Source organism: Elgaria multicarinata, chromosome 10, assembly GCF_023053635.1.
Source record: "Elgaria multicarinata webbii isolate HBS135686 ecotype San Diego chromosome 10, rElgMul1.1.pri, whole genome shotgun sequence".
Classification (NCBI taxonomy): Eukaryota; Metazoa; Chordata; class Lepidosauria; order Squamata; family Anguidae; genus Elgaria; species Elgaria multicarinata.
Genome location: NC_086180.1, coordinates 24665238 through 24685307, shown reverse-complemented (window position 1 = coordinate 24685307; position 20070 = coordinate 24665238). Strand labels below are relative to the sequence as shown.

The following is a 20070-nucleotide window of genomic DNA, read 5'->3' as shown; positions in this document are numbered from 1 at the left end:
GTACACATCTCATCATTTTCATCCAACTGTCTCCATGCTCCTTGATTAGTTTCTTTGACAAGATTCCTGGCAGGCAATCCTTATCTCAGAGTCTCCACCCCACCCCCTAGTTTCTTAATTACATGCTGTCAGTGACAAATGGGCGCTTAAAGGATGTCTTAGTATTTACATACTCTTTTGTCACCTTTCTTAACTTTGCTGTCCGGCTGGAAGATGTCTAATAATTACAATAATAGTATCTCAGAGAAGTTATGTCAGCCTTGTGCATACCATTAATGCATTAATGTGTCAAAACAGCAGTGAATGACACAGCTCCAGGCACTCTTAAAAGCTACTAATGGGAGCCCCACTCCAAGGAATTGATTTGTAAGCAAACCTAAAGCTATAAAACTTTCTTACTGATATATGGCTTCACAAGCTTTGCACTTACCAGCCATCTCATTTTTAGCAGATAGCTAACAGCTGTTTGAATAAGAGAACCATCGACAAAGAAAACACCCTTCAGATTGCCTTGTTAGACAATTACTAATGAGAGGTAACAAAGCCATAGAATAATGGAAATAACCCCTTTCCCAAAGGTCCAAGCTCTGTTGTTAGATATTTTATTCCGAGACAAAGTCAGATTTATACAGATACTTATTGTATAATTGGTTTCTGTACTTTTGCTGGTTCAGATCAGTTTATTGATTAAACAAAAAGTTATTTTTTTTAACTCTTTACAACAAGAAAGCATTCAAGGAGCAAGACAAAAGCATTTTTTGAAATGTACTCATGTTTGAAACATACTCATTTTTAAATGTACTCATTTTTGAAAGGTGCTCATTTGATATGTACTCATTTTTAAAATGTACGCATGCCGTCAAACACTTTTGTTGTTCTGTGAATAACATTGCAACTTTGGAAATGTATGGACTTCAACCACAGAGTGTGTCTGAGTCCATGTTCGGTCCAGAATGTGTTATTAAAAATATGAACTGAAATGTATTTCCCATACTTCCCTCTTCATCCAAGGAAATCACTACAAGAGGGATTGTTTCAGTGAATGCTTCCTGAGAAGGTCCCAGAGAGAGTGACTTTTGCCCATTCTCAAGGCCACCTGATGTTCTTCTGATATAGTGGGCATATCCAACAGTGTCATTCTGCAAAATCAAATAGCACTAGTGGAACTCCACTGAATCTTTCCGTTGTGCAAGTGGTTGCCCATTACGATTGTCCAACTGGCTGCGCAGGCAGTTGCACAATCCGTTGCACAAGTGGAATGCACAACTTTTATCAACTGTTGTTATGCAAAAGAGGCTTTTGTATGTCATATTGTATATTTTAGGGACATTACAACATATATTATATGCTTTTATTTTTACCTGCCCTCTTTTCCAAATAGAGTCATAGAGTCACAGAACAGTAGAGTTGGAAGGGTCCTATAAGGCCATCGAGTCCAATCCCTGCTCAGTGCAGGAATCCACCGTAAAGCATACCTGACAGATGGCTGTCCAGCAGCCTCTTGAATGAAAGTTAAGAATAAAATCCTGTACTGTGCAGGGTGGCTTTGATTGCCATTAACTTCAAGGTGTACTTGACACTATTTAATGTTTTTGAAGCTTTGATTCTAAGTAACATACTTGAAAGTAGGTCACATTGGTAAAACTCAAGAATGCTGAAGAGTTCATATTTTTTCCAATCTCCCCTTTTTCATAATATATGAAAAAACATTGTGAATAAATTACTTGACTGTGAATTGCTTGGGCCCCTCCTGTACCAATGAAGAAAGTTCAATTGAAATCAATGAAACTGAATTACAAGCAAAGCCTTTAGAGTTGGTATGGAGGATTCAAATTCAACAGGGATGTATTTCGTAATATATAATAATTCCTATTATGTGTGGTAAAGCATCACTGAGTAGAGGTTCTTCTTCGTGGTCTCTATGCATCACACATATGGGCTTTGCGCCTGCGCAGAGACCAGACCGGAACCTTCTCTAGCTAAGTGGAACGTTTTTGGCGGGAACCCCTCCCCCACGCTACCGCGCATGTCCATGGGGTTCCCGCCCTTACCTCAGTTCTTCTTCGTGGTCTCTATGCATCACACATATGGGCTTTGTGCCTGCGCAGAGACCAGACCGGAACCTTCTCTAGCTAAGTGGAACGTTTTTGGCGGGAACCCCTCCCCCACGCTACCGCGCATGTCCATGGGGTTCCCGCCCTTACCTCAGTTCTTCGTCGTCCGCCGTTGTGCCTAGACCGAATAACTTTACCTCTAGCGTTTTCTCTGTAGATCTGTTTAAAATACTTTTCTAGCTTACCTTTTCTTCAGCTTTCTTCTTTTTCGTCCCTTTTTTCTCTCTTTATCTATATAAAAAAAAAAAAAAAAAAAAGTTTTTTGTAGTTAGATTTCTCCTCAGCGACTTCGGTCGTGTGAGGCCTTTATGGCAATCAAAGCACCATTTAGAAAGTGCGTCAAATGTGGAGCTAAGCTCCCTCCGTCTGACGGCCATTCTTTGTGCATTATCTGTTTGGGAGAGGGACATGTGGTAGAGACCTGCCACCATTGTATGTCTTTTACCAAACAAACCAGAAAACACCGAGCAGACCGACTCCGCTCCGTACTTTGGGAGAAGGCTCTCAAGGCCACAGAGGCCCCTTCAATGGAAAGAACGGCGGTTCATAAGTCTGTTGCCCGTAAAACGGCAGTTACAAAGACTGTTGCGGAGAAACCGTCAGACCATAGCACTGAAGTGCAGACCAGAGCAAATAGGGCTGAGATACCCCTCACGCCTGGTCGGTCTTTATCGAGTTCTATGGCTAAGACAATCCCTAAAACAGCCAGAACTCTGATATCTTCTTCTGAGCCGGAGAAGAAAAAGAAGAAGAAGAAAAAGAGGGATGTGGAGAAATCCACCGTACCGTCACCTCGACATCGGGAATCGGCCAAGAGCCATTCCACGCCTCCTGCCGTACCGACCACTTCGATACCGAGGTCACCTTCGGTACCGAGATCTATGTCAGTACCGACGGCCATGATACCGACATGTCCTCCAAGTTTATCAGAGGGTGAAATTCGGGATTCAGTGTCGGTAATGTCCGCTCGGCAACCTATGAGGCCGCAAGAACTCGTACAGCCTTCCCCAAGACGGACCTCAAGAACAGATTGGGACAGAGCATCGCAGTACTCTGATTCCCAGCCTAGATATTATGACTGGGAAAGATACCGTCCTCAACAATATTTTCAAGGGGATCAAGGTTACTACCAGCAGGAAGGTTATTATGCACAACCTCCTCCAACAACAAGAGTCTGCCAGTTGCCTCTGCCTTCTCCATCCGCTCAGTTAATGTCGACGGTATCGACGCCTCGACACCGTGCACAGCAAGCAATACCATCTGCTGCATCTGCTACTGTGCTACCGCAAGATGAACAACATGGTCTGCAAGTGGTGACGTTATCCTCACCAGAGGATAACTATCCTTCCGATTCTGAATCTGAACATTCAGTTGCTCCAGCTGCCCCTTCACCTGACGATGCAATCGATGATACAGACCCGTCCTCTCCTTCGGACGATATGGTTCGTTTTTCGGACCATATGCTTAGGATGTCCAGAGCATTGGGACTTGACATACAGGAAACAGATGAATCGGTAGTCGACCCAATTTATGATGTCTTTCAGTCGACAACGAACCAACGTTTGGCCATTCCTGTTCCTCAAGCCTTGAAACAAACGGCTCAACTGTCATGGAAAACCCCTGCAGTGACACAGGCAACATCAAAGAGATTGGAGACACTCTATAAAGTTAAGGAAGAGGATGCACAATTTTTGCTTCAACATCCTAAGCCGAATTCCATTGTAGTGGAATCGGCACAGGGACAGTCACAAAAGACTCATTCTGCACCTGTCGATAGAGAGGGGAGGAAATTGGACCAAACTGGCAGGAGAGTTTACTCGTCCTCATCTTTGGGCATCAGAGCATCGGTGTACGAGGCAACTATGGCGAGATATCAGATTTTCCTTTGGGAAAAGATGGGTTCTCTATGCGAACATCTTCCGGAGGATAAGAAGGAGCTCGCAAGAGTATTCCAGAATGAAGCGACAGCCATAGCAAGGCAGCAATTGTCTACCGCTCGACATCAGGTGGATTGCCACTCAAAGTCGATGATGGGGGCCATTTCTTTGAGGAGGCACGCTTGGCTCAGATCAGCCAATCTTACTCAAGAAACGAAAGGGAGGATAGAGAGCATGCCATTCGATGGCGAAGGTCTATTTAATACAAAGACCGACGAGACGCTGGACTCTATCTACAAGGCGAGAACAACAGCCAAAAAGATGGGGTTTACTGCTCCTCCTCCACAGACTCAATACCGACAGAAGAGATGGATAAGACCTCCTCCACAACAACAACGGCCCCAATACCAGCAACCAAGGCAGCAGCAGCAACAACTTCAAAGGAAGCGGCCTTATCAGAGCCGTTTCCAACAGGAAAAGCGTCAGCCCGACTTCTCTAAGAAGCAGCGGGTTTGACTCCTCGGCTCCAGATCCACCCCCTTTTGCGAACCGCCTAGCACCCCATTACCATCAATGGGAGTTAATAACAACAGACTCCTGGGTGCTCACTATCATCAACTCGGGCTATGCCATCGAGCTCGATGCCCTCCCTCCTTTTTCCGGCGTGAAAGCAACGACTCCATCCCCTCCTCTGCTGCTCGAGGTACAGACCTTACTATCGAAGGGAGCCATCTCTCCCGTACCTGCAGAGGAACTCAATCAGGGATTTTTCTCTCGTTACTTCACGGTCCCGAAGAAAGATGGAGGTCTTCGACCGATCATGGACTTAAGACAGCTGAACAAGTTCATCACCCCGAGGAAGTTCCGTATGACAACGGTTACTTCAATTCTGCAGCTTCTACAGAAAGGAGTTTGGTTTGCAGTGGTGGATCTGAAGGATGCGTACTTCCACATTTCCATCAGGAAGTCGCATCAAGCTTACCTTCGGTTTTCGATCGGAGCGTCCCAGTACCAGTTCACCGTTCTTCCGTTCGGATTGGCCACGGCGCCGAGGGTCTTCACGAAGGTTATGGCGGTGGTATGTGCTCACCTAAGGCAGAAAGGCATTTACGTGTATCCGTACCTGGACGATTGGCTTCTCGTAGCGGACAGCAGCGAGGCGCTCCAGTCGGATATACTAACCACCCTCAACCTGTTGGACTCGTTGGGGCTGTGGGTCAACCACGAAAAGTCCATTTTGACTCCGCAGCAGAGATTGGACTTCATAGGGGTAACCCTATCCTCTCGAGACGGGAGGGCATACTTACCGTCAACCAGGGCGAACACCTTACAGCAGTTAGCCATCGATACCGAGAGCCGCCGGAAGGTTTCGGCATGGACAATTCAGAGACTGTTAGGATTGATGGCAGCTACTACGGCGGTCATCAGATTTGCAAGGCTCAGAATGAGGATCTTGCAGGCCTGGTTTTTGAGGACTTTCGACCTCAGACACAATGCTCGACGAACTTACCTTTCGATACCGAAGCAGGTGAGGGCATCCCTGAGATGGTGGTTCTCGATGTCGACTCTTCTCGAAGGCGTTCCATTCCAACAAGACGCGCCTTCGGTAACGATCACGACGGATGCATCTTTAGAAGGATGGGGAGCCCATTGCAGCTCTTTAACCTCTCAGGGTCGTTGGCCTCGATCACAGAGGGAGCATCACATCAACCATCTCGAACTCCTGGCAGTAGAAAATGCAGTAAAAGCATTTGCACAAATGATCGAGGGCAAGAATGTCTTGATCGCGACAGACAATACTACTGTAGTGGCATACATCAACAGGCAGGGTGGAACAAGATCACACCCCCTGAACCGTTCTGCACTCAGGATATGGAACTGGTGCATAAAGAGAAGGACTTACCTGACTGCGATCCATGTAGCCGGCAAGGAAAACGTCACTGCGGACTCTCTCAGCAGATCCTTCCATGTCGACCACGAGTGGGAGCTCGACGTCGAAGTGCGGGAAAGCCTTTTTCGGTACTGGGGCCGCCCTGTTGTCGATGTCTTCGCTACCGAGGACAACGCAGTCTGCGCCAAGTTTTGCAGCAGGGCAGGAAAAGGAAGGCGCTCTCTAGGAGACGCTTTCACCAGGACTTGGAGAGGGAATCTCCTGTACATGTTTCCTCCCTTTCCACTTTTGACAAGAGTGATAGCCAAGATCCAGATGGACAACTCCGATTGCATCCTGATCACGCCGTGGTGGCCTCGACAGACGTGGTTCTCACACGCTCTTCGGTTATCGAGAGGGGATTACATCAGGCTCCCGTCGACACCGAAGCTACTGTCTCGACACCAGGGCAGGGTTCGACACGCAGATCTGTCGACCCTCAAGATGACTGCATGGAGGATAACAACCACTCCTCCTCTGCAACTAAAACTTTGACTGTGGATCACATTATATTGGCAGCACTAAAGCCTTCCACTAGGAAAACTTATGCAGCAAAGTGGCAAAGATTTCGGAACTTTGCTTCAGTACAAGATCAAACACCAGAATCTTGCCACTTACCCTTCATCCTTAATTATTTATTGACACTTTTCCAGCAGGGACTTAAGCTCGCATCCATCAGGGTTCACCTTGCTGCGATTACATCTTTTCACCGGGGTGTGGACGGTTTTACACCTTTTACCCATCCAACAACCAAGAAATTTCTGAAAGGTCTGAAGAACACGATACCGACTGTGAAGACTATCGTGCCGCCTTGGAGCCTGTCAGTTGTGCTGCAAGCATTGACACGCAAGCCCTTCGAGCCCATGGTGTCGACAGACCTTAGGCTGCTTACTTTAAAGACTGTCTTTTTAGTAGCCATTACATCGGCAAGACGTGCAAGTGAGCTTAAAGCTCTTAGGATAGATGTCCCGTATACTATTTTTCATAAGGACAAGGTTGTGCTACGCACGGACCCAGCCTTCCTACCTAAGGTAGTGTCACCTTTTCATCTGTCCCAGCACATTACTTTGCCTGCTTTCTTTCCCAATCCATCTACACCTCTTGAGTCTTCCTTGCATACTCTCGATGTAAGAAGGGCTCTTGCTTTTTATAAAGACAGGACAGAGACATTTAGAAAAACAAAGCAACTGTTTATTTGTTATGGTGAGCCTTCTAAGGGACTCCCTGTCTCCTGCCAACGACTTTCACGCTGGATAGTGGAGACAATAGAATTGGCCTACTCTATTGCTAAATTAGAGTTAGTGAAACCTGTAACAGCTCATTCTACCAGAGCTGTTTCAACGTCGGTGGCTTTCACCAGAGGTGTTCCACTGACTGAAGTCTGTAGAGCCGCAACGTGGTCCACTCCATCCACGTTTGTCAAGCACTACAGTTTGGACACCCGTGCGAGGCAGGACTGCTCATTTGGGAGGACAGTGCTTTCAGAGATCTTCAGATGATGCACCAACCCACCTCCAAAGGTATGTCAGCTTGCTACTCGCCCATATGTGTGATGCATAGAGACCACGAAGAAGAAATGCAGGTTGCTTACCTGTAACTGTAGTTCTTCGAGTGGTCATCTATGCATTCACACAACCCACCCACCATCCCCACTTGGTGGTGTGAGACTTACAAATGACACTGTTTTATTGTGGAATGTACCTTATTTTATTTACTCTCATGTTTATGGGGGCACAACGTCGGACTCCTGTAAACTGAGGTAAGGGCGGGAACCCCATGGACATGCGCGGTAGCGTGGGGGAGGGGTTCCCGCCAAAAACGTTCCACTTAGCTAGAGAAGGTTCCGGTCTGGTCTCTGCGCAGGCGCAAAGCCCATATGTGTGAATGCATAGATGACCACTCGAAGAACTACAGTTACAGGTAAGCAACCTGCATTTCTATTCAGAATTGCTTATAAACCACAGCCATATGCAACATTTTATTTAAATGGTCCCTATTAATTTTTGCTCACATTCCTTAGGAAACAGTCTGAGAAAAGCTGTGAAATGATAGATATAAACAGGATTGAATTAAAAAAAAATTATGTGTCTGTAACAGTGGACCACATGGAGTTCAGTAAGTTCTGCTTTCATGGTGCTGATGTTAAATTTTTAAGATGCTTATGGACACAGGATCATGTTTGCAAAATTCTCAATGTAGAGCCCATCTGTCTTCTAAAACCAACATCTCCTTTCACATGCCCCCCTCAATGTGCCATATATTTTGCCTTGTAACTATGGCAGTGTAATAATTCTCTGAAATCATTGTTTGGCATTCAGCTTATATTTCAGAGGCAGGGAACATATAGCTGGGGAGGGCAGATCTGGAATAGGAATCTGCCATATAGATCTGGAATGTGTTGTTTTTGTTACTTTTGAAGGGAATGTGCCTGCTGTGTAACTCTGAGCGTGGACGTGGATCCGGGGTGTCACATTTAATAAATTCCTTTTCTGAGGTTTGCTTTATTTCTCCCATCTTCAGATACAGAAGAATTACTGCTTCAATTTCATTTGTGGGGGCGGGGTGGGGGGGAGAGTGTGCTCAAAATTTAATTGTTAAAATCAAATTAAACATGCTAATTATTTTTTTGCTATCCTCTTGCTGATATATATGCTGATTGGAAAGTTTGCATCTTTGTCATTAAAGAAAATCATCGTTACCTGAATATATGTTCTGGAGTCTGAAACACGCAATAAAATGACAAGCATAGGGGGAAAAGTAAATGATGGAATTAATGTAGACGAAGGGCCTCCTTTTTTGTATTTCAGAAATCGCTGACAGCTTGTAGATTCTTATCAGCACAGTTCATTCAACCTTTAAATTGCCTCTTACGCTGTACATAGCTCATATAATGTATGATCAGGAAAAATTATACTAGAGTTGTATGATAATGTTTTGGAGACAATATTATTTTATCTACTTCGGAATGCATTCATTGAGTCTATTGAAATGCATGTAATATAATAACATTATACTAGTGTTCTCCTGGGGTTTGCCATAGACCATGGAAATACTATATAAGCACGCAGGCAACCATTTAGGTGGAAGAAGCAATTGAGAATTATGAATTACGTTTTGAGTTCACACTAAGCTTATTGCAATATTGTAAGCCACTACAGAGGTATGAAGAAATTATCTCATCTTCTGTGAAAATAATTTCTACTCAGCATGTAATATGAGAAAATCTCTTAACTTGTTTTTCTTAGTTATTTCTCTGGTTATGCAGGCCTAGATTTTATGGAGCAATTTAACAGATACTTAGATACCACCTAATCAGGGAAGTCCTGTAATTAATCCCATTTTTATTCATTCTTGTTTACATGGTACCTAACAATTACTAAGCTTTTACTGAAACGCATCATTAAAAATGGTCCCGCCTAGATAGTCTGACACACAAGAAACACAGGGAGGGGAGGAGCAATTTCTTCCTTCCTTTCTCTCTCTCTCTGCATATGCATGCATGCATTGAACACCACATGTGCCAGTGTTCATTGTTTATGAATGATCCATTCCATAATCTTAACCAGTATCCTAGAGAGCCCTGACTAATTACAGTAACAAAGGCATCCAATTCAAGTCCTGTGTGAGAATGAAAGAGGGCATTCAGAGAAAAACCACTAGTTATAATTTTGGCTGGTTTTGTACAATGATCTGTGTTTCCTTACTGCTGAAGCCTATTAGATGATACTAAGCATACAGCCTTAATATGATAAGGATGTTTAGACAAAAAAGGTATAATTTCTAGCATGCCCCAGCCAGCATGACTGGCTGGAGGGATGCTGGGAGATGTAGGAGGTTTTTCTGTCTATGCAAGCATAGGATTGTGCCCTTAGTCAATTTGCCTTGTATCTCTTAGCTTGGTAGGGAGCCTTTCTTTTTGCCACAGCTATAACCAAGAACCTGATGTCTTATTTTGTTCTGTTTGGAATAGTTAATTGCATGCAATTTTAATGTACAGGTGCTTTCAGGTCATTTGAATTGTAGATGAGAAATTACATCCATTGCTTTTGTGTCCTCATTCTTTGAAGTAATATGCATTGAAATTGGAGCTATTTAGAAGGATTAGGTCTACTTAGCCAAATTACTACATGGAGAACTCTAGTTTTTAATATTTACAGATTAGAAAATTATTTACTAGATGTTTATTTTATGCAAATACTTTTGTCAAGCTGCCTAATGAGCTACAGCACTAAAATTAACCTAATTACATAATGTGGTATCCGCTGAAAATATAGTGAGTGCTGTTTTCAATATGTTGCAAGATGCTCTTAGATGGCTCATTATTATGGCTTTTTATGACAGTGGGCAAGAGGAATATTTCAACCTGGAGGAAGTAGGATGACAAATTATAGTAGAAAATACATCAATCAAAGTTACTGCAAAGGATCAATTAATTTCTCATGATTTTAAAGTTTACAGTTTAAAAATACCTCTATATTTTGTTGCTGGTAATATTGTTGTAAAACGACACATTATTTTATTGGGACTCGTGATTTAACAAAATGCAGTTAACATTATTTTCTCAGTTTATGTCAAGATGTCAGGGAACTGTACCCTAATATAGATTATAATGTAGTATTTTGGCCTGTCATGGAATGAAACAGATTTAGGGTGCAATCCTATGCATGTTTATAGACAGAAAAAGGCCTACAACTCCCAGCATGCCTCAGCCAGCCAGCATGACACATTTGAGAATTGATACATCTGTGTGGCAGAATGTATCCCCGATCAGATTCACATTGTAGTGTATCATCTGGAGCATGCAGGTGTATGGTCAATTTCCACAATCATTCCTTCTGAAAACGCAGATTTTAGAAATGCAGGACTTGTCATACAGAGTGGCTAAGCCCAGTGCCATAAGTTCATTAATTCATTTATTTGAACATTGATATACAACCTTTCAATTACATTTTTGGGTAGCTTACAATAAAATATTAAAACTAATAAAGAAATAAATCTTACTTTAATCTTACACATAGGAAGGAGGTATTCATGAGAGTATAGAACTGCAAACCCCAAACTACAGGCCCAAAAATAAACACCCCTGCACGGTATGCCATTAATAACAACAACAACAACAAATATTTAATCAATATTTGAGAGACATTGACTCCATAAACAGTTAACATTGTTGTGGGAAATACATCTAAGCCAAAACATTCGTTCATATACATAAATCAACCACTTTAAGAAAATATTTGGGAGAAGGAGTTGGAGAGAAATAAATTAATGGACCAAATTCAGCCTGTGTTCAATTCCATACAAACAAATGAAAGCCTGCAGAAATACAACCATGCAGTAGAAGGCTGGAATTCCCTCTTGCGGCTATAGCACAACTGACAGGAAAATTAATATGTATGTGCTGCATTTTTGCTTTCCATTTTAAATAAAGCTCAATAGAAAAGAAAAAGGTATCTTAAAACCATTTTAAATTCAAATGTCAAATCATGTTACCTTTTTGCATCCACTAGAATTGCATCGCCTTAGGCTGTAATCTCAGAGAGGTTACATCTTTCAAGCTTCTGAATTTTCATGAACTGCTTTTTGATTGGGTGCTGTTTAACGGGAATGAAGAATATTTTATTGATAAAAGGATCTTATTGTAGTGCATAATCTATTGTATGTATTACTGTTACGTTCTTAGTAAGCTTATATTTAGCTAATAACCTTTATCTTGAGACCAGATAGACTGATAACACGTTTGTATATAGAAACCTTCAGGCAAACTTCAAGGGCCTGTTGTCTCGCCAGATGGCATTTTGGGTGGATATATTAATTTGGTGATCTTGGTTTTTAAATATATTCTATTTCAGTCTCAGATTCAATATGTGTGCATTTCTTTGCACGTCTGTTTTCAAGCCTCTAGACATTAAATGAATAAATCATATCACAAACAGCTCAAATATTTGGATGTGTAGGTTGGCTTAGCTCACAGTATTGGAGCCTAAGAAGTGAGTCAAGGTTTCAATGAATTTCCTACTAGTTTTCTGTGTTTCTGTGCATCAGGGGCAGATTTATTTATTTTATTTATTTATTACATTTTTATACTGCCCAATAACCAAAGCTCTCTGGGCGGTTCACAAAAATTTAAATCACGAAAAGCATAATAAAACAACCAACAGTCTAAAAACACAAATACAAAATACAATATAAAAAGCACAACCAGGGTCCCTGAGACATGCAGGCCTTAAACCAGTTGTTTCTGGCTTTTTGGATTGCCACAGGACTACTTCTGATATGTTTGGGGAAGCGAATGGAAATTATCTTGAAAGTCTCATATATGGAAGGACCGGATTGGCCAAGACTAGATGTACAACTGTGATAGGACTAGGATTTATAATATTCACATTCTATTTCTACCCTTGGTTTGGGACAACTAATAGCTATGTTTCTCTTGCAACCACACACACCCTTCTGACCTTGTGTGGGAGGCTCTGCAGCATGTGCCCTTCCCATGCTGATCTAGTAACCTAAAGATCCCAGCTACGTGGGAGGAACCTTAGACCAACATTAGCATCAGAAGGATCCACACTGTGGGCTCATCTACACCAAGCAGGATATTGCACTATGAAAGCGGTATGTAAAAGGCAGGAGCCACACCAAGCAAGATGTAGTGGTATGAAAGTGGTATATGGTATGTGTCAATGGACCCCAACAGTTGTCAGTGCACTTCAGTACTGCTATAAAGCAGTAGTGTGGCTCCTGCCTTTTATATACCGCTTTCATAGTGGAGTATCCTGCTTGGTGTAGATGTGCCCTGTGATTATTGGAGCAGCTCCATAGGAGCAAATGCAGCAGATCCTCCCACACCAACACGGTAATGTGAGAAGGCACTTAAGTTTGCATCCTAAGCCATTTATTAAAAGTAAGTCCCATTAAAATCCTTACAACGTACTTTTACTTGTAGCATCATAGTATCAAACTGCAAGTCATGTTAGACCTACCTTCTGAAATAGAGAAAATATTTTATTTCCTACTAGAAATAACACTGCAAGTTGAAATGGACTGTCCACTGACCTTCTAGACTTGGGTAGCAAATATTCCTCACTCACTCATCCGGTTTCTTGTTCTATGCTTGAACTAATCACTTTACTTCGGACATGTAGCTACTGACCTCAGCCTCCAATCTATGCTGAGAGTACTTCTGAGAGCATTTTGCTGATGACTATTGATTTGTCTGATGCATAGTCAAGTTGCTTGCTGCCTGGGTCAATATCTGAGCAAACTGATCGACATGATTTTTACCCTTGAGATAGTCTTGTATTTAGATCACCATTGCCTTTTACCCAAAAGAACAAGGATTGTTACTGTTATTCCAAGTAATTCCATATTTAACTTTCAGTTTATGTGCCACATAAAGACAAACATTCCACAGTTATGTGCTGTGTTTTACAGTAGGATAAATATGTGTGTTTGACTCAAAACAATAGAGCAGTGATTCACACACTTCCTACTTTCATGGGACCTTTCCCACATGGATTTATCTGCTTCAGAATCTCTTTTACGTTCTACAAAACCCTTGCATGGCAAATGTTCTGTGGTGCACAGTCAGTTCACAGGGGGCATTCATTGGACCAGACCTGTTAGTGTCTTATCAGGTCTAATAGTATCCTGAGTGCACTATTGAACACATGTAATAATCTTATGCAGGAAAAGATCTGTACTGGTGGCCATGTGGCTTTCAGAGAACCTTGTCCACCGTTACTTATAATCTCATTGGGGAAGCTCTGATAAGTTTGTGAGACACCCCTGGATTCCCTGGCATGTATGTTGAAAACCACTGCAATAGAGAAATGAATGTTTTGGAACATAATGTCCACTGTTGGACAACCCCTTATTCCAGATTCAGTTATTTTTTATGTTTGAAATTTTAGATTCAGCAGGTCATGGCCCAGACAATAAAAAAGCAGCAATCAGTTTCAGTAAACTTTGCTGAATTACATAAAGGAAGCTAAAATATTCTACTTTCACAATTTCAATAAAACGTAATGATTTTTTGATAAGTGTCTAGGTAGGGCATTCCTATTATTGTCTGTGCGCAATTTGAGACTGATAGAATTTAAAGTAATTTTGAATACAGGAAGCAACTCTTTGATCTCTTATTAGGAAGATCTATGAGTGGGAATTTATTTCTCTGCAGAGAGATGTTGTCAGTGGATTGTGAGTCTTCATGCATCAGAAGCTGTAACTCACTTCTGTTGCATAACATACATTGCTATAAGATTTATGTTTGTATTTTTTCTGAACATTTTGTATTCATGTGCAAATATGTATTTTGATAAACTGAAAAGTAATATGTGGGAATAAGGTAAGTAGGGCAGCAGAGGAAGAGTAGTAGAGTGAGATGGGTTATAAGTCAATTCAGGTGAGACTGTTTAATGGGTTTCAGTCAGATATTTCCAGGAAGGTACTTGATATTTCAGGAAAAAAATGTGCATTTTTCTACCTAATACTTTCCCATGACAGTCAATCTGCCATGCTGATATATAAGTCACCAATGGTTGTATAAGCATTGATGTTTCAGCTTTGTAATGGCAGCCTTCCATTATGCCTCTCTTCAGCCATAATTTTTCCTATAACCTCAATTCATTTATAGTTATTCTTACTGAGCTGGTTTCAACATCACACTTAGTCATAACTCCTGGTTTAATAAGACAGGATATGCATGAATGGCATGCATCTGCATGCAGTCCCTTTTCTGTCCTCTCCTCCCTTCATGTGAGCATGGATCCTGGAATGGATCTGGTTTTACTTTATTCCAGTGCTTTAGAAAAGCCTACTGGCAGAAGACATGAAGACATGAAGAAATGCTTTCTAAATGTCAAGGCCACAGCTGGACAATGCAATTATTGAATTATTGGCATGAGATGATTATTCAATTAGTCAATTAGTGACTGGGATGACTGTACAGTTTTTGCCCTATATATATTACTGTGTACTGTAGATTTTTTTTTACCCCCTCAACTTTACCCCATCTTTGATGCTACCGCTGTGTATCTGTTATGATCATTGTGAGTATACGTGTGATGCTGTAACTAATTTATTCAACTGAACTTCTATGCCAGTAAAGAAGCTTTGTTTTTAACTTAAACAAAGTATCCTGAGACTTATTTTGAGTCTTTGCTGCATTCCTGCTGAGAGATGCTTCTAACTCTGCTTATCTCTGAGAAGAGTTAACTTCCAACATGGCATGCATCTGCATGCAGTCCCTTTTCTGTCCTCTCCTCCCTTCATGTGAGCAAGCAAGCAAGTCAGCCAGCAAACAAACAAGTCAGGGAGCAGCACTTAATCATAGCTTCCCATTACATCCAGACTAGGAGTAATAGTGGCTTCCATACAAACCAGGATTTGCAAGCCAACTTTAAACCATGGTTTAAAACTGGATTATAATCCTGGTTTATTTGGACATAACAGGAGTTTATGGTTAAGTGTGATTTCCTGATTTGAAGGAAGGAGCAAAGCAGCAGGAAAGAAGCTAGATGTGAGTATATACCACTCCTGCATATTCTGGTTTATTAATCCAGGATTAGGTTGTATGACCTCAGTGCATGTCAGCTTAAAATGCTTACTTATGGCAAAATAAAATATTCAGTCTTCCAACACACCTGATGGTATACATATGTACACAGTCCCCTACAAATATTAACTCCTTACATGAACAGTATCAAGTGTGAAGAGACCCTTTGGCTCTTCACTGAAATCATATTCTTTTGCTGCCACTTCATTCAGAAGTGGAAAGTTCAGTAGCATTTGTAGGGTCAGATTTCTATAGAGCAGAGTCTACTGAGAGCCTCTGGTGTTTTTCTAATAGTCTGCTTATTACAAATGTGAAGATTGATTTGTTATTATAGCTATGCAAGCAATAAGCACACAGTAGTTCTCGTCCCCCAAATAAGATCAGTTCTGAATATAGGAATTCTCATATTGCTCCCACAGGAGCAATTTAAAAGTTGCTAAGAAAATCTTCATGTAGCTAACATTAAGCTTCTTTTCTAAAGGCTATATTTTTTCAAGCCATTTCTCAAATTATTTTATGTTGGCCCACTGCTGATCCACAAGATACATTGATAACATAATATTATTTGTTTTTATTTTCACAGCTGAGCCCACTCTTTAGAGATACAGTCTTGAAGAGAACATACAACACTACATTAAATAATCCGGTTGAGATACAAATGGACAATTCTTTTTACAAACCTCTGACAGACAAGCAAAACCTTTTCTGTGTGTCTAATGAACTGATCTTGAAAGCGTAAGTATAGTAACCTATCTACTTCTGTATTTATTGAGAAATGCAGGCCTGGGAAATTGTTGGAAAATTACAAGCCCATGAAATTCTGTGCTCTGCATTAAAGCAAACAATTTTCACTTCAGAAGCTTAGGTTTTAAGATCTGAAACCTATACATAAATTAAATGTATATGGAAGACTTTTCCATTATATGATCTCCTGTAATTGCTGACCAAGCCACATAAACACGTCTAAGACTAAACTTTATTTTGCTATTGGATGGACAGTTGCAGACAAAAATCATTATCATGAGAACCTGAAAGAGCATCTCTGTACAGAACTTTTCAGGGGATTGGATCAGCTTATTCTGTGCATCTAATTCCTCCAATCAAAACACATTGTGGGTCCCTGTCCCAGGCATGTTCACTTTCATCTGCATTAGGCAGGAGCAATGGGGAAAACCGCATTAAACACGCCATTTATTTATTGTTTTGTTCTCTTTTGATACAGGCAAAGTGAATCCTTAGTAAATTATAAGTGAGCTCCATGGAGTGAGTGTTGGCTTGTGAAGAAATGTCTACGTTTTGATGATGGCCTCCATCAACTACTCAAATTAACTGAATTTGTCTTATAACCTTTAAGAATACAAATTGTTAGAACAAGTTAACTTCTTTATTTTTTATTGTTTCTGAACTTCTCTTCCTAGTACCAGGTCTTCTTTCAATGTTTCCCCCTACGTTGCTAATATTTGTGCCTGTACATCGACAAGAGTTAATAAAGTTATTTAGCAAAATAATTGCACATTCCCCATCCCAGTTTTATGTTTTCTTTTAGAATTTGTCATTTGAACAGTAACATATATGTGGACAAGGTGCTTGGCCAAGTCCGGTCGACCACCTGTGTGCTTGACCCTTGCCCCTCGTGGCTCATTACATCAAATAAAGAGGGGATTGCCGGCTGGGTCCAGGAGGTTGTAAATGCCTCCTTGAGAGAGGGAGTGGTGCCGGCCTCTTTAAAAGAGGCGGTAATTAGACCACTCCTGAAGAAGCCTAATCTGGACCCGGAAGATGTTAACAACTACAGGCCGGTGGCTAATATCCCTTTCCTGGGCAAGGTGCTTGAGCGGGTGGTTGCAGGACAACTCCAGGCACTCTTGAATGAAACGGATTATCTAGATCCATTTCAATCGGGTTTCAGGCCTGGTTTTGGAACGGAAACTGCCTTGGTCGCCCTGTGGGATGACCTCTGTCGGGAGAGAGACAGGGGGAGTGCGACCCTGTTGGTTCTCCTGGACCTCTCAGCGGCCTTCGATACCATCGACCATGGTATCCTTCTGGATAGGTTGTCTGAACTGGGAGTTGGAGGTACTGCGTTGCAGTGGTTCCGCTCCTACTTGGATGGCCGATTCCAGAAGGTGGTGCTGGGGGATTATTGCTCCGTGCCGTGGCTCCTAAGCCATGGGGTTCCGCAGGGCTCTATTTTATCCCCTATGCTGTTTAACATATACATGAAGCCGCTGGGGGAGGTTATCCGGAGATGTGGACTGAGGTGTCATCAATATGCGGATGACACCCAGCTCTACCTTTCCTTTTCATCAAACCCAGGTGAGGCAGTGACTGTTCTGAACCAGTGCCTGGGCACGGTAATGGACTGGATGAGGGCTAACAAACTGAGACTCAATCCAGACAAGACGGAGGTACTGTTAGCGGGTGGTTCATTTGTCCGGCGAGGTGATGTTTGCCCTGTCCTGGATGGGGTTGCACTCTCCCTAAAGGATCGGGTCCGTAGTTTGGGGATGCTCTTCGATCCAGAACTGTCACTTGAGGCACAGGTGAACTCAGTGGCAAAGAGCACCTTTTATCAGCTTAGGCTGATATACCAACTGCGCCCTTATCTGGACAGTGATAGCCTAGCTACAGTTATCCATGCTCTGATAACCTCTCGTTTGGATTACTGCAATGCGTTATACGTGGGGCTGCCTTTGAAAACGGTCCGGAAGCTTCAGCTGGTACAAAACAGGGCAGCCCGTTTACTAACAGGGACTGGCTGGCGAGATCACATTACGCCAGTCCTTTTACAACTTCATTGGCTGCCAGTCCAGGTCCGGGCCCGATTCAAAGTGCTGGTATTGACATTTAAAGCCCTAAACGGTTTGGGGCCAGGTTATTTGAAGGAACGCCTCCTCCCATATGTACCTACCCGGACCTTAAGATCATCTACAGGGGCCCTTCTCCGTGAGCCCCTGCCAAAGGAAGTGAGGCAGGTGGCTACTAGGAGGAGGGCTTTCTCCGCTGTGGCACCCCGGTTGTGGAATGAGCTCCCCAGAGAGGTCCGCCTGGCGCCTACACTGTACTCCTTTCGTCGCCAGCTGAAGACCTTTTTATTCACTCAGTATTTTAACACTTAATTTTAACTTAAATTTAAATTATACTGTTTTAACTCTGTATTTTAACCTTATATCAATTTTGCTGCGTGGTTTTATCCTGGTTGTGCTTTTTATATTGTATTTTGTATTTGTATTTTTAACTTGTTGGTTGTTTTATGATGATTTTAATTTTTGTGAACCGCCCAGAGAGCTTCGGCTATTGGGCGGTATAAAAATGTAATAAATAAATAAATAAATAAATAAAAATAAATATATCCATTGAGGGTATACAAGCCCAGATTTTTGGAAAATGTTTGAAAGCCAGAATATGTTAATAATATGTGCCAACATATTATACGAACAACCAGTCGGCACAACTTGCAAACATAAAGGCTTTTGCGATCTGATAGATATTTCTAAATGATTGCAGAAATAACCACAATAATCCAAATATGCATGTTTACTTGTTATAATTTCATCTACTAAAAAGAGGCATCTTGCTCATTACCTCTTGTGTAACTGGGATTTGCATCCTCTAAATCTTTATGGTTGGAGGTTTGTCTACATATTTTTAGACTTCTCGACATCAATCATTATTAAATTGCCGGAGGTTTCTTAAGGCTACGGATGGGTGAGAACTTAATTCTGTGTGCGTGGGGTGGGGGGTGGTTATAAGAAATTTCATAAATTCGCAAATTTCTCCATCAATGTGGGGAAACAACCTGTGATTAAAAAAAACTGAATGTGGGAGAAAGTAAAATTGATAGATTTGCTTTCAGTTCTTAGCTTTTAAATCTGGTTTGAATTAGGGTTTCCACCTCTCTCTTTTTTCTTTTTTGATTTTCAACAATTTTATTATTTTCTACAGAAAGCAAAGCACAGGGAAAAAGGGAAAAAGGGGGGAAAACATTATAAAACATCGCATACTTAACTAATAATATGGAACACTACATCTAATAAAACACATATACAAAACATATAAGGCCATATTCCATTTGAGGCAATCTTCATGTCAGACATAGGCTGTCAATTACTACCGTTTAGCCAGCGCAGTGTTATGTAAAGACCACAGATTATATATAGAATCCACAAACAAATAGATTGTTCTTTTGCAACTCTTGTATATACTCTATCAGAGGTTTCCAGTCCAGTACAAATGAGGTTGTTGATTTTTCTCTTACTAACGCCGTAAGTTTAGCCATCTCCGCCAAACCTTAAGCAGCCATTCCTCCGTTGATGATGGTACTTGTGTCTTTTCCCAGTGTTGCACATATAGTAGTCTGGCAGCTATTGTCATATGCAAAAATAACAGTTCTCCTTTTTCTTTAAGTTGATCATCCATAAGTCCCAGCAAAAATACTTCTGTTTTCATTTGTATATTTATCTTTATTTTATTTTTTTGCATTAATAACTGAATCTTAGTCCAGAAAGATTTTGCTTTTTTACATGACCACCACATATGGTAAAAGGTTCCTTCTTGTTCTCACATTTACAACAGTCTCCCAAACAACCCCTG

At 41.6% G+C, this 20070-nt stretch overlaps 1 protein-coding gene across 1 annotated transcript in view; it reads left to right on the top strand.

Moving 5' to 3' along the window:
* Positions 1-16216, top strand: part of STPG2 (sperm tail PG-rich repeat containing 2) — a 251934-nt gene extending 235718 nt beyond the window's left edge. Inside the window, exon 13 of the mRNA XM_063136092.1 lies at positions 16061-16216. Coding sequence (XP_062992162.1) covers positions 16061-16216 — 156 coding nt within the window. The remainder of the gene's footprint in view (positions 1-16060) is intronic.
* Positions 16217-20070: the final 3854 nt, after the last annotated feature.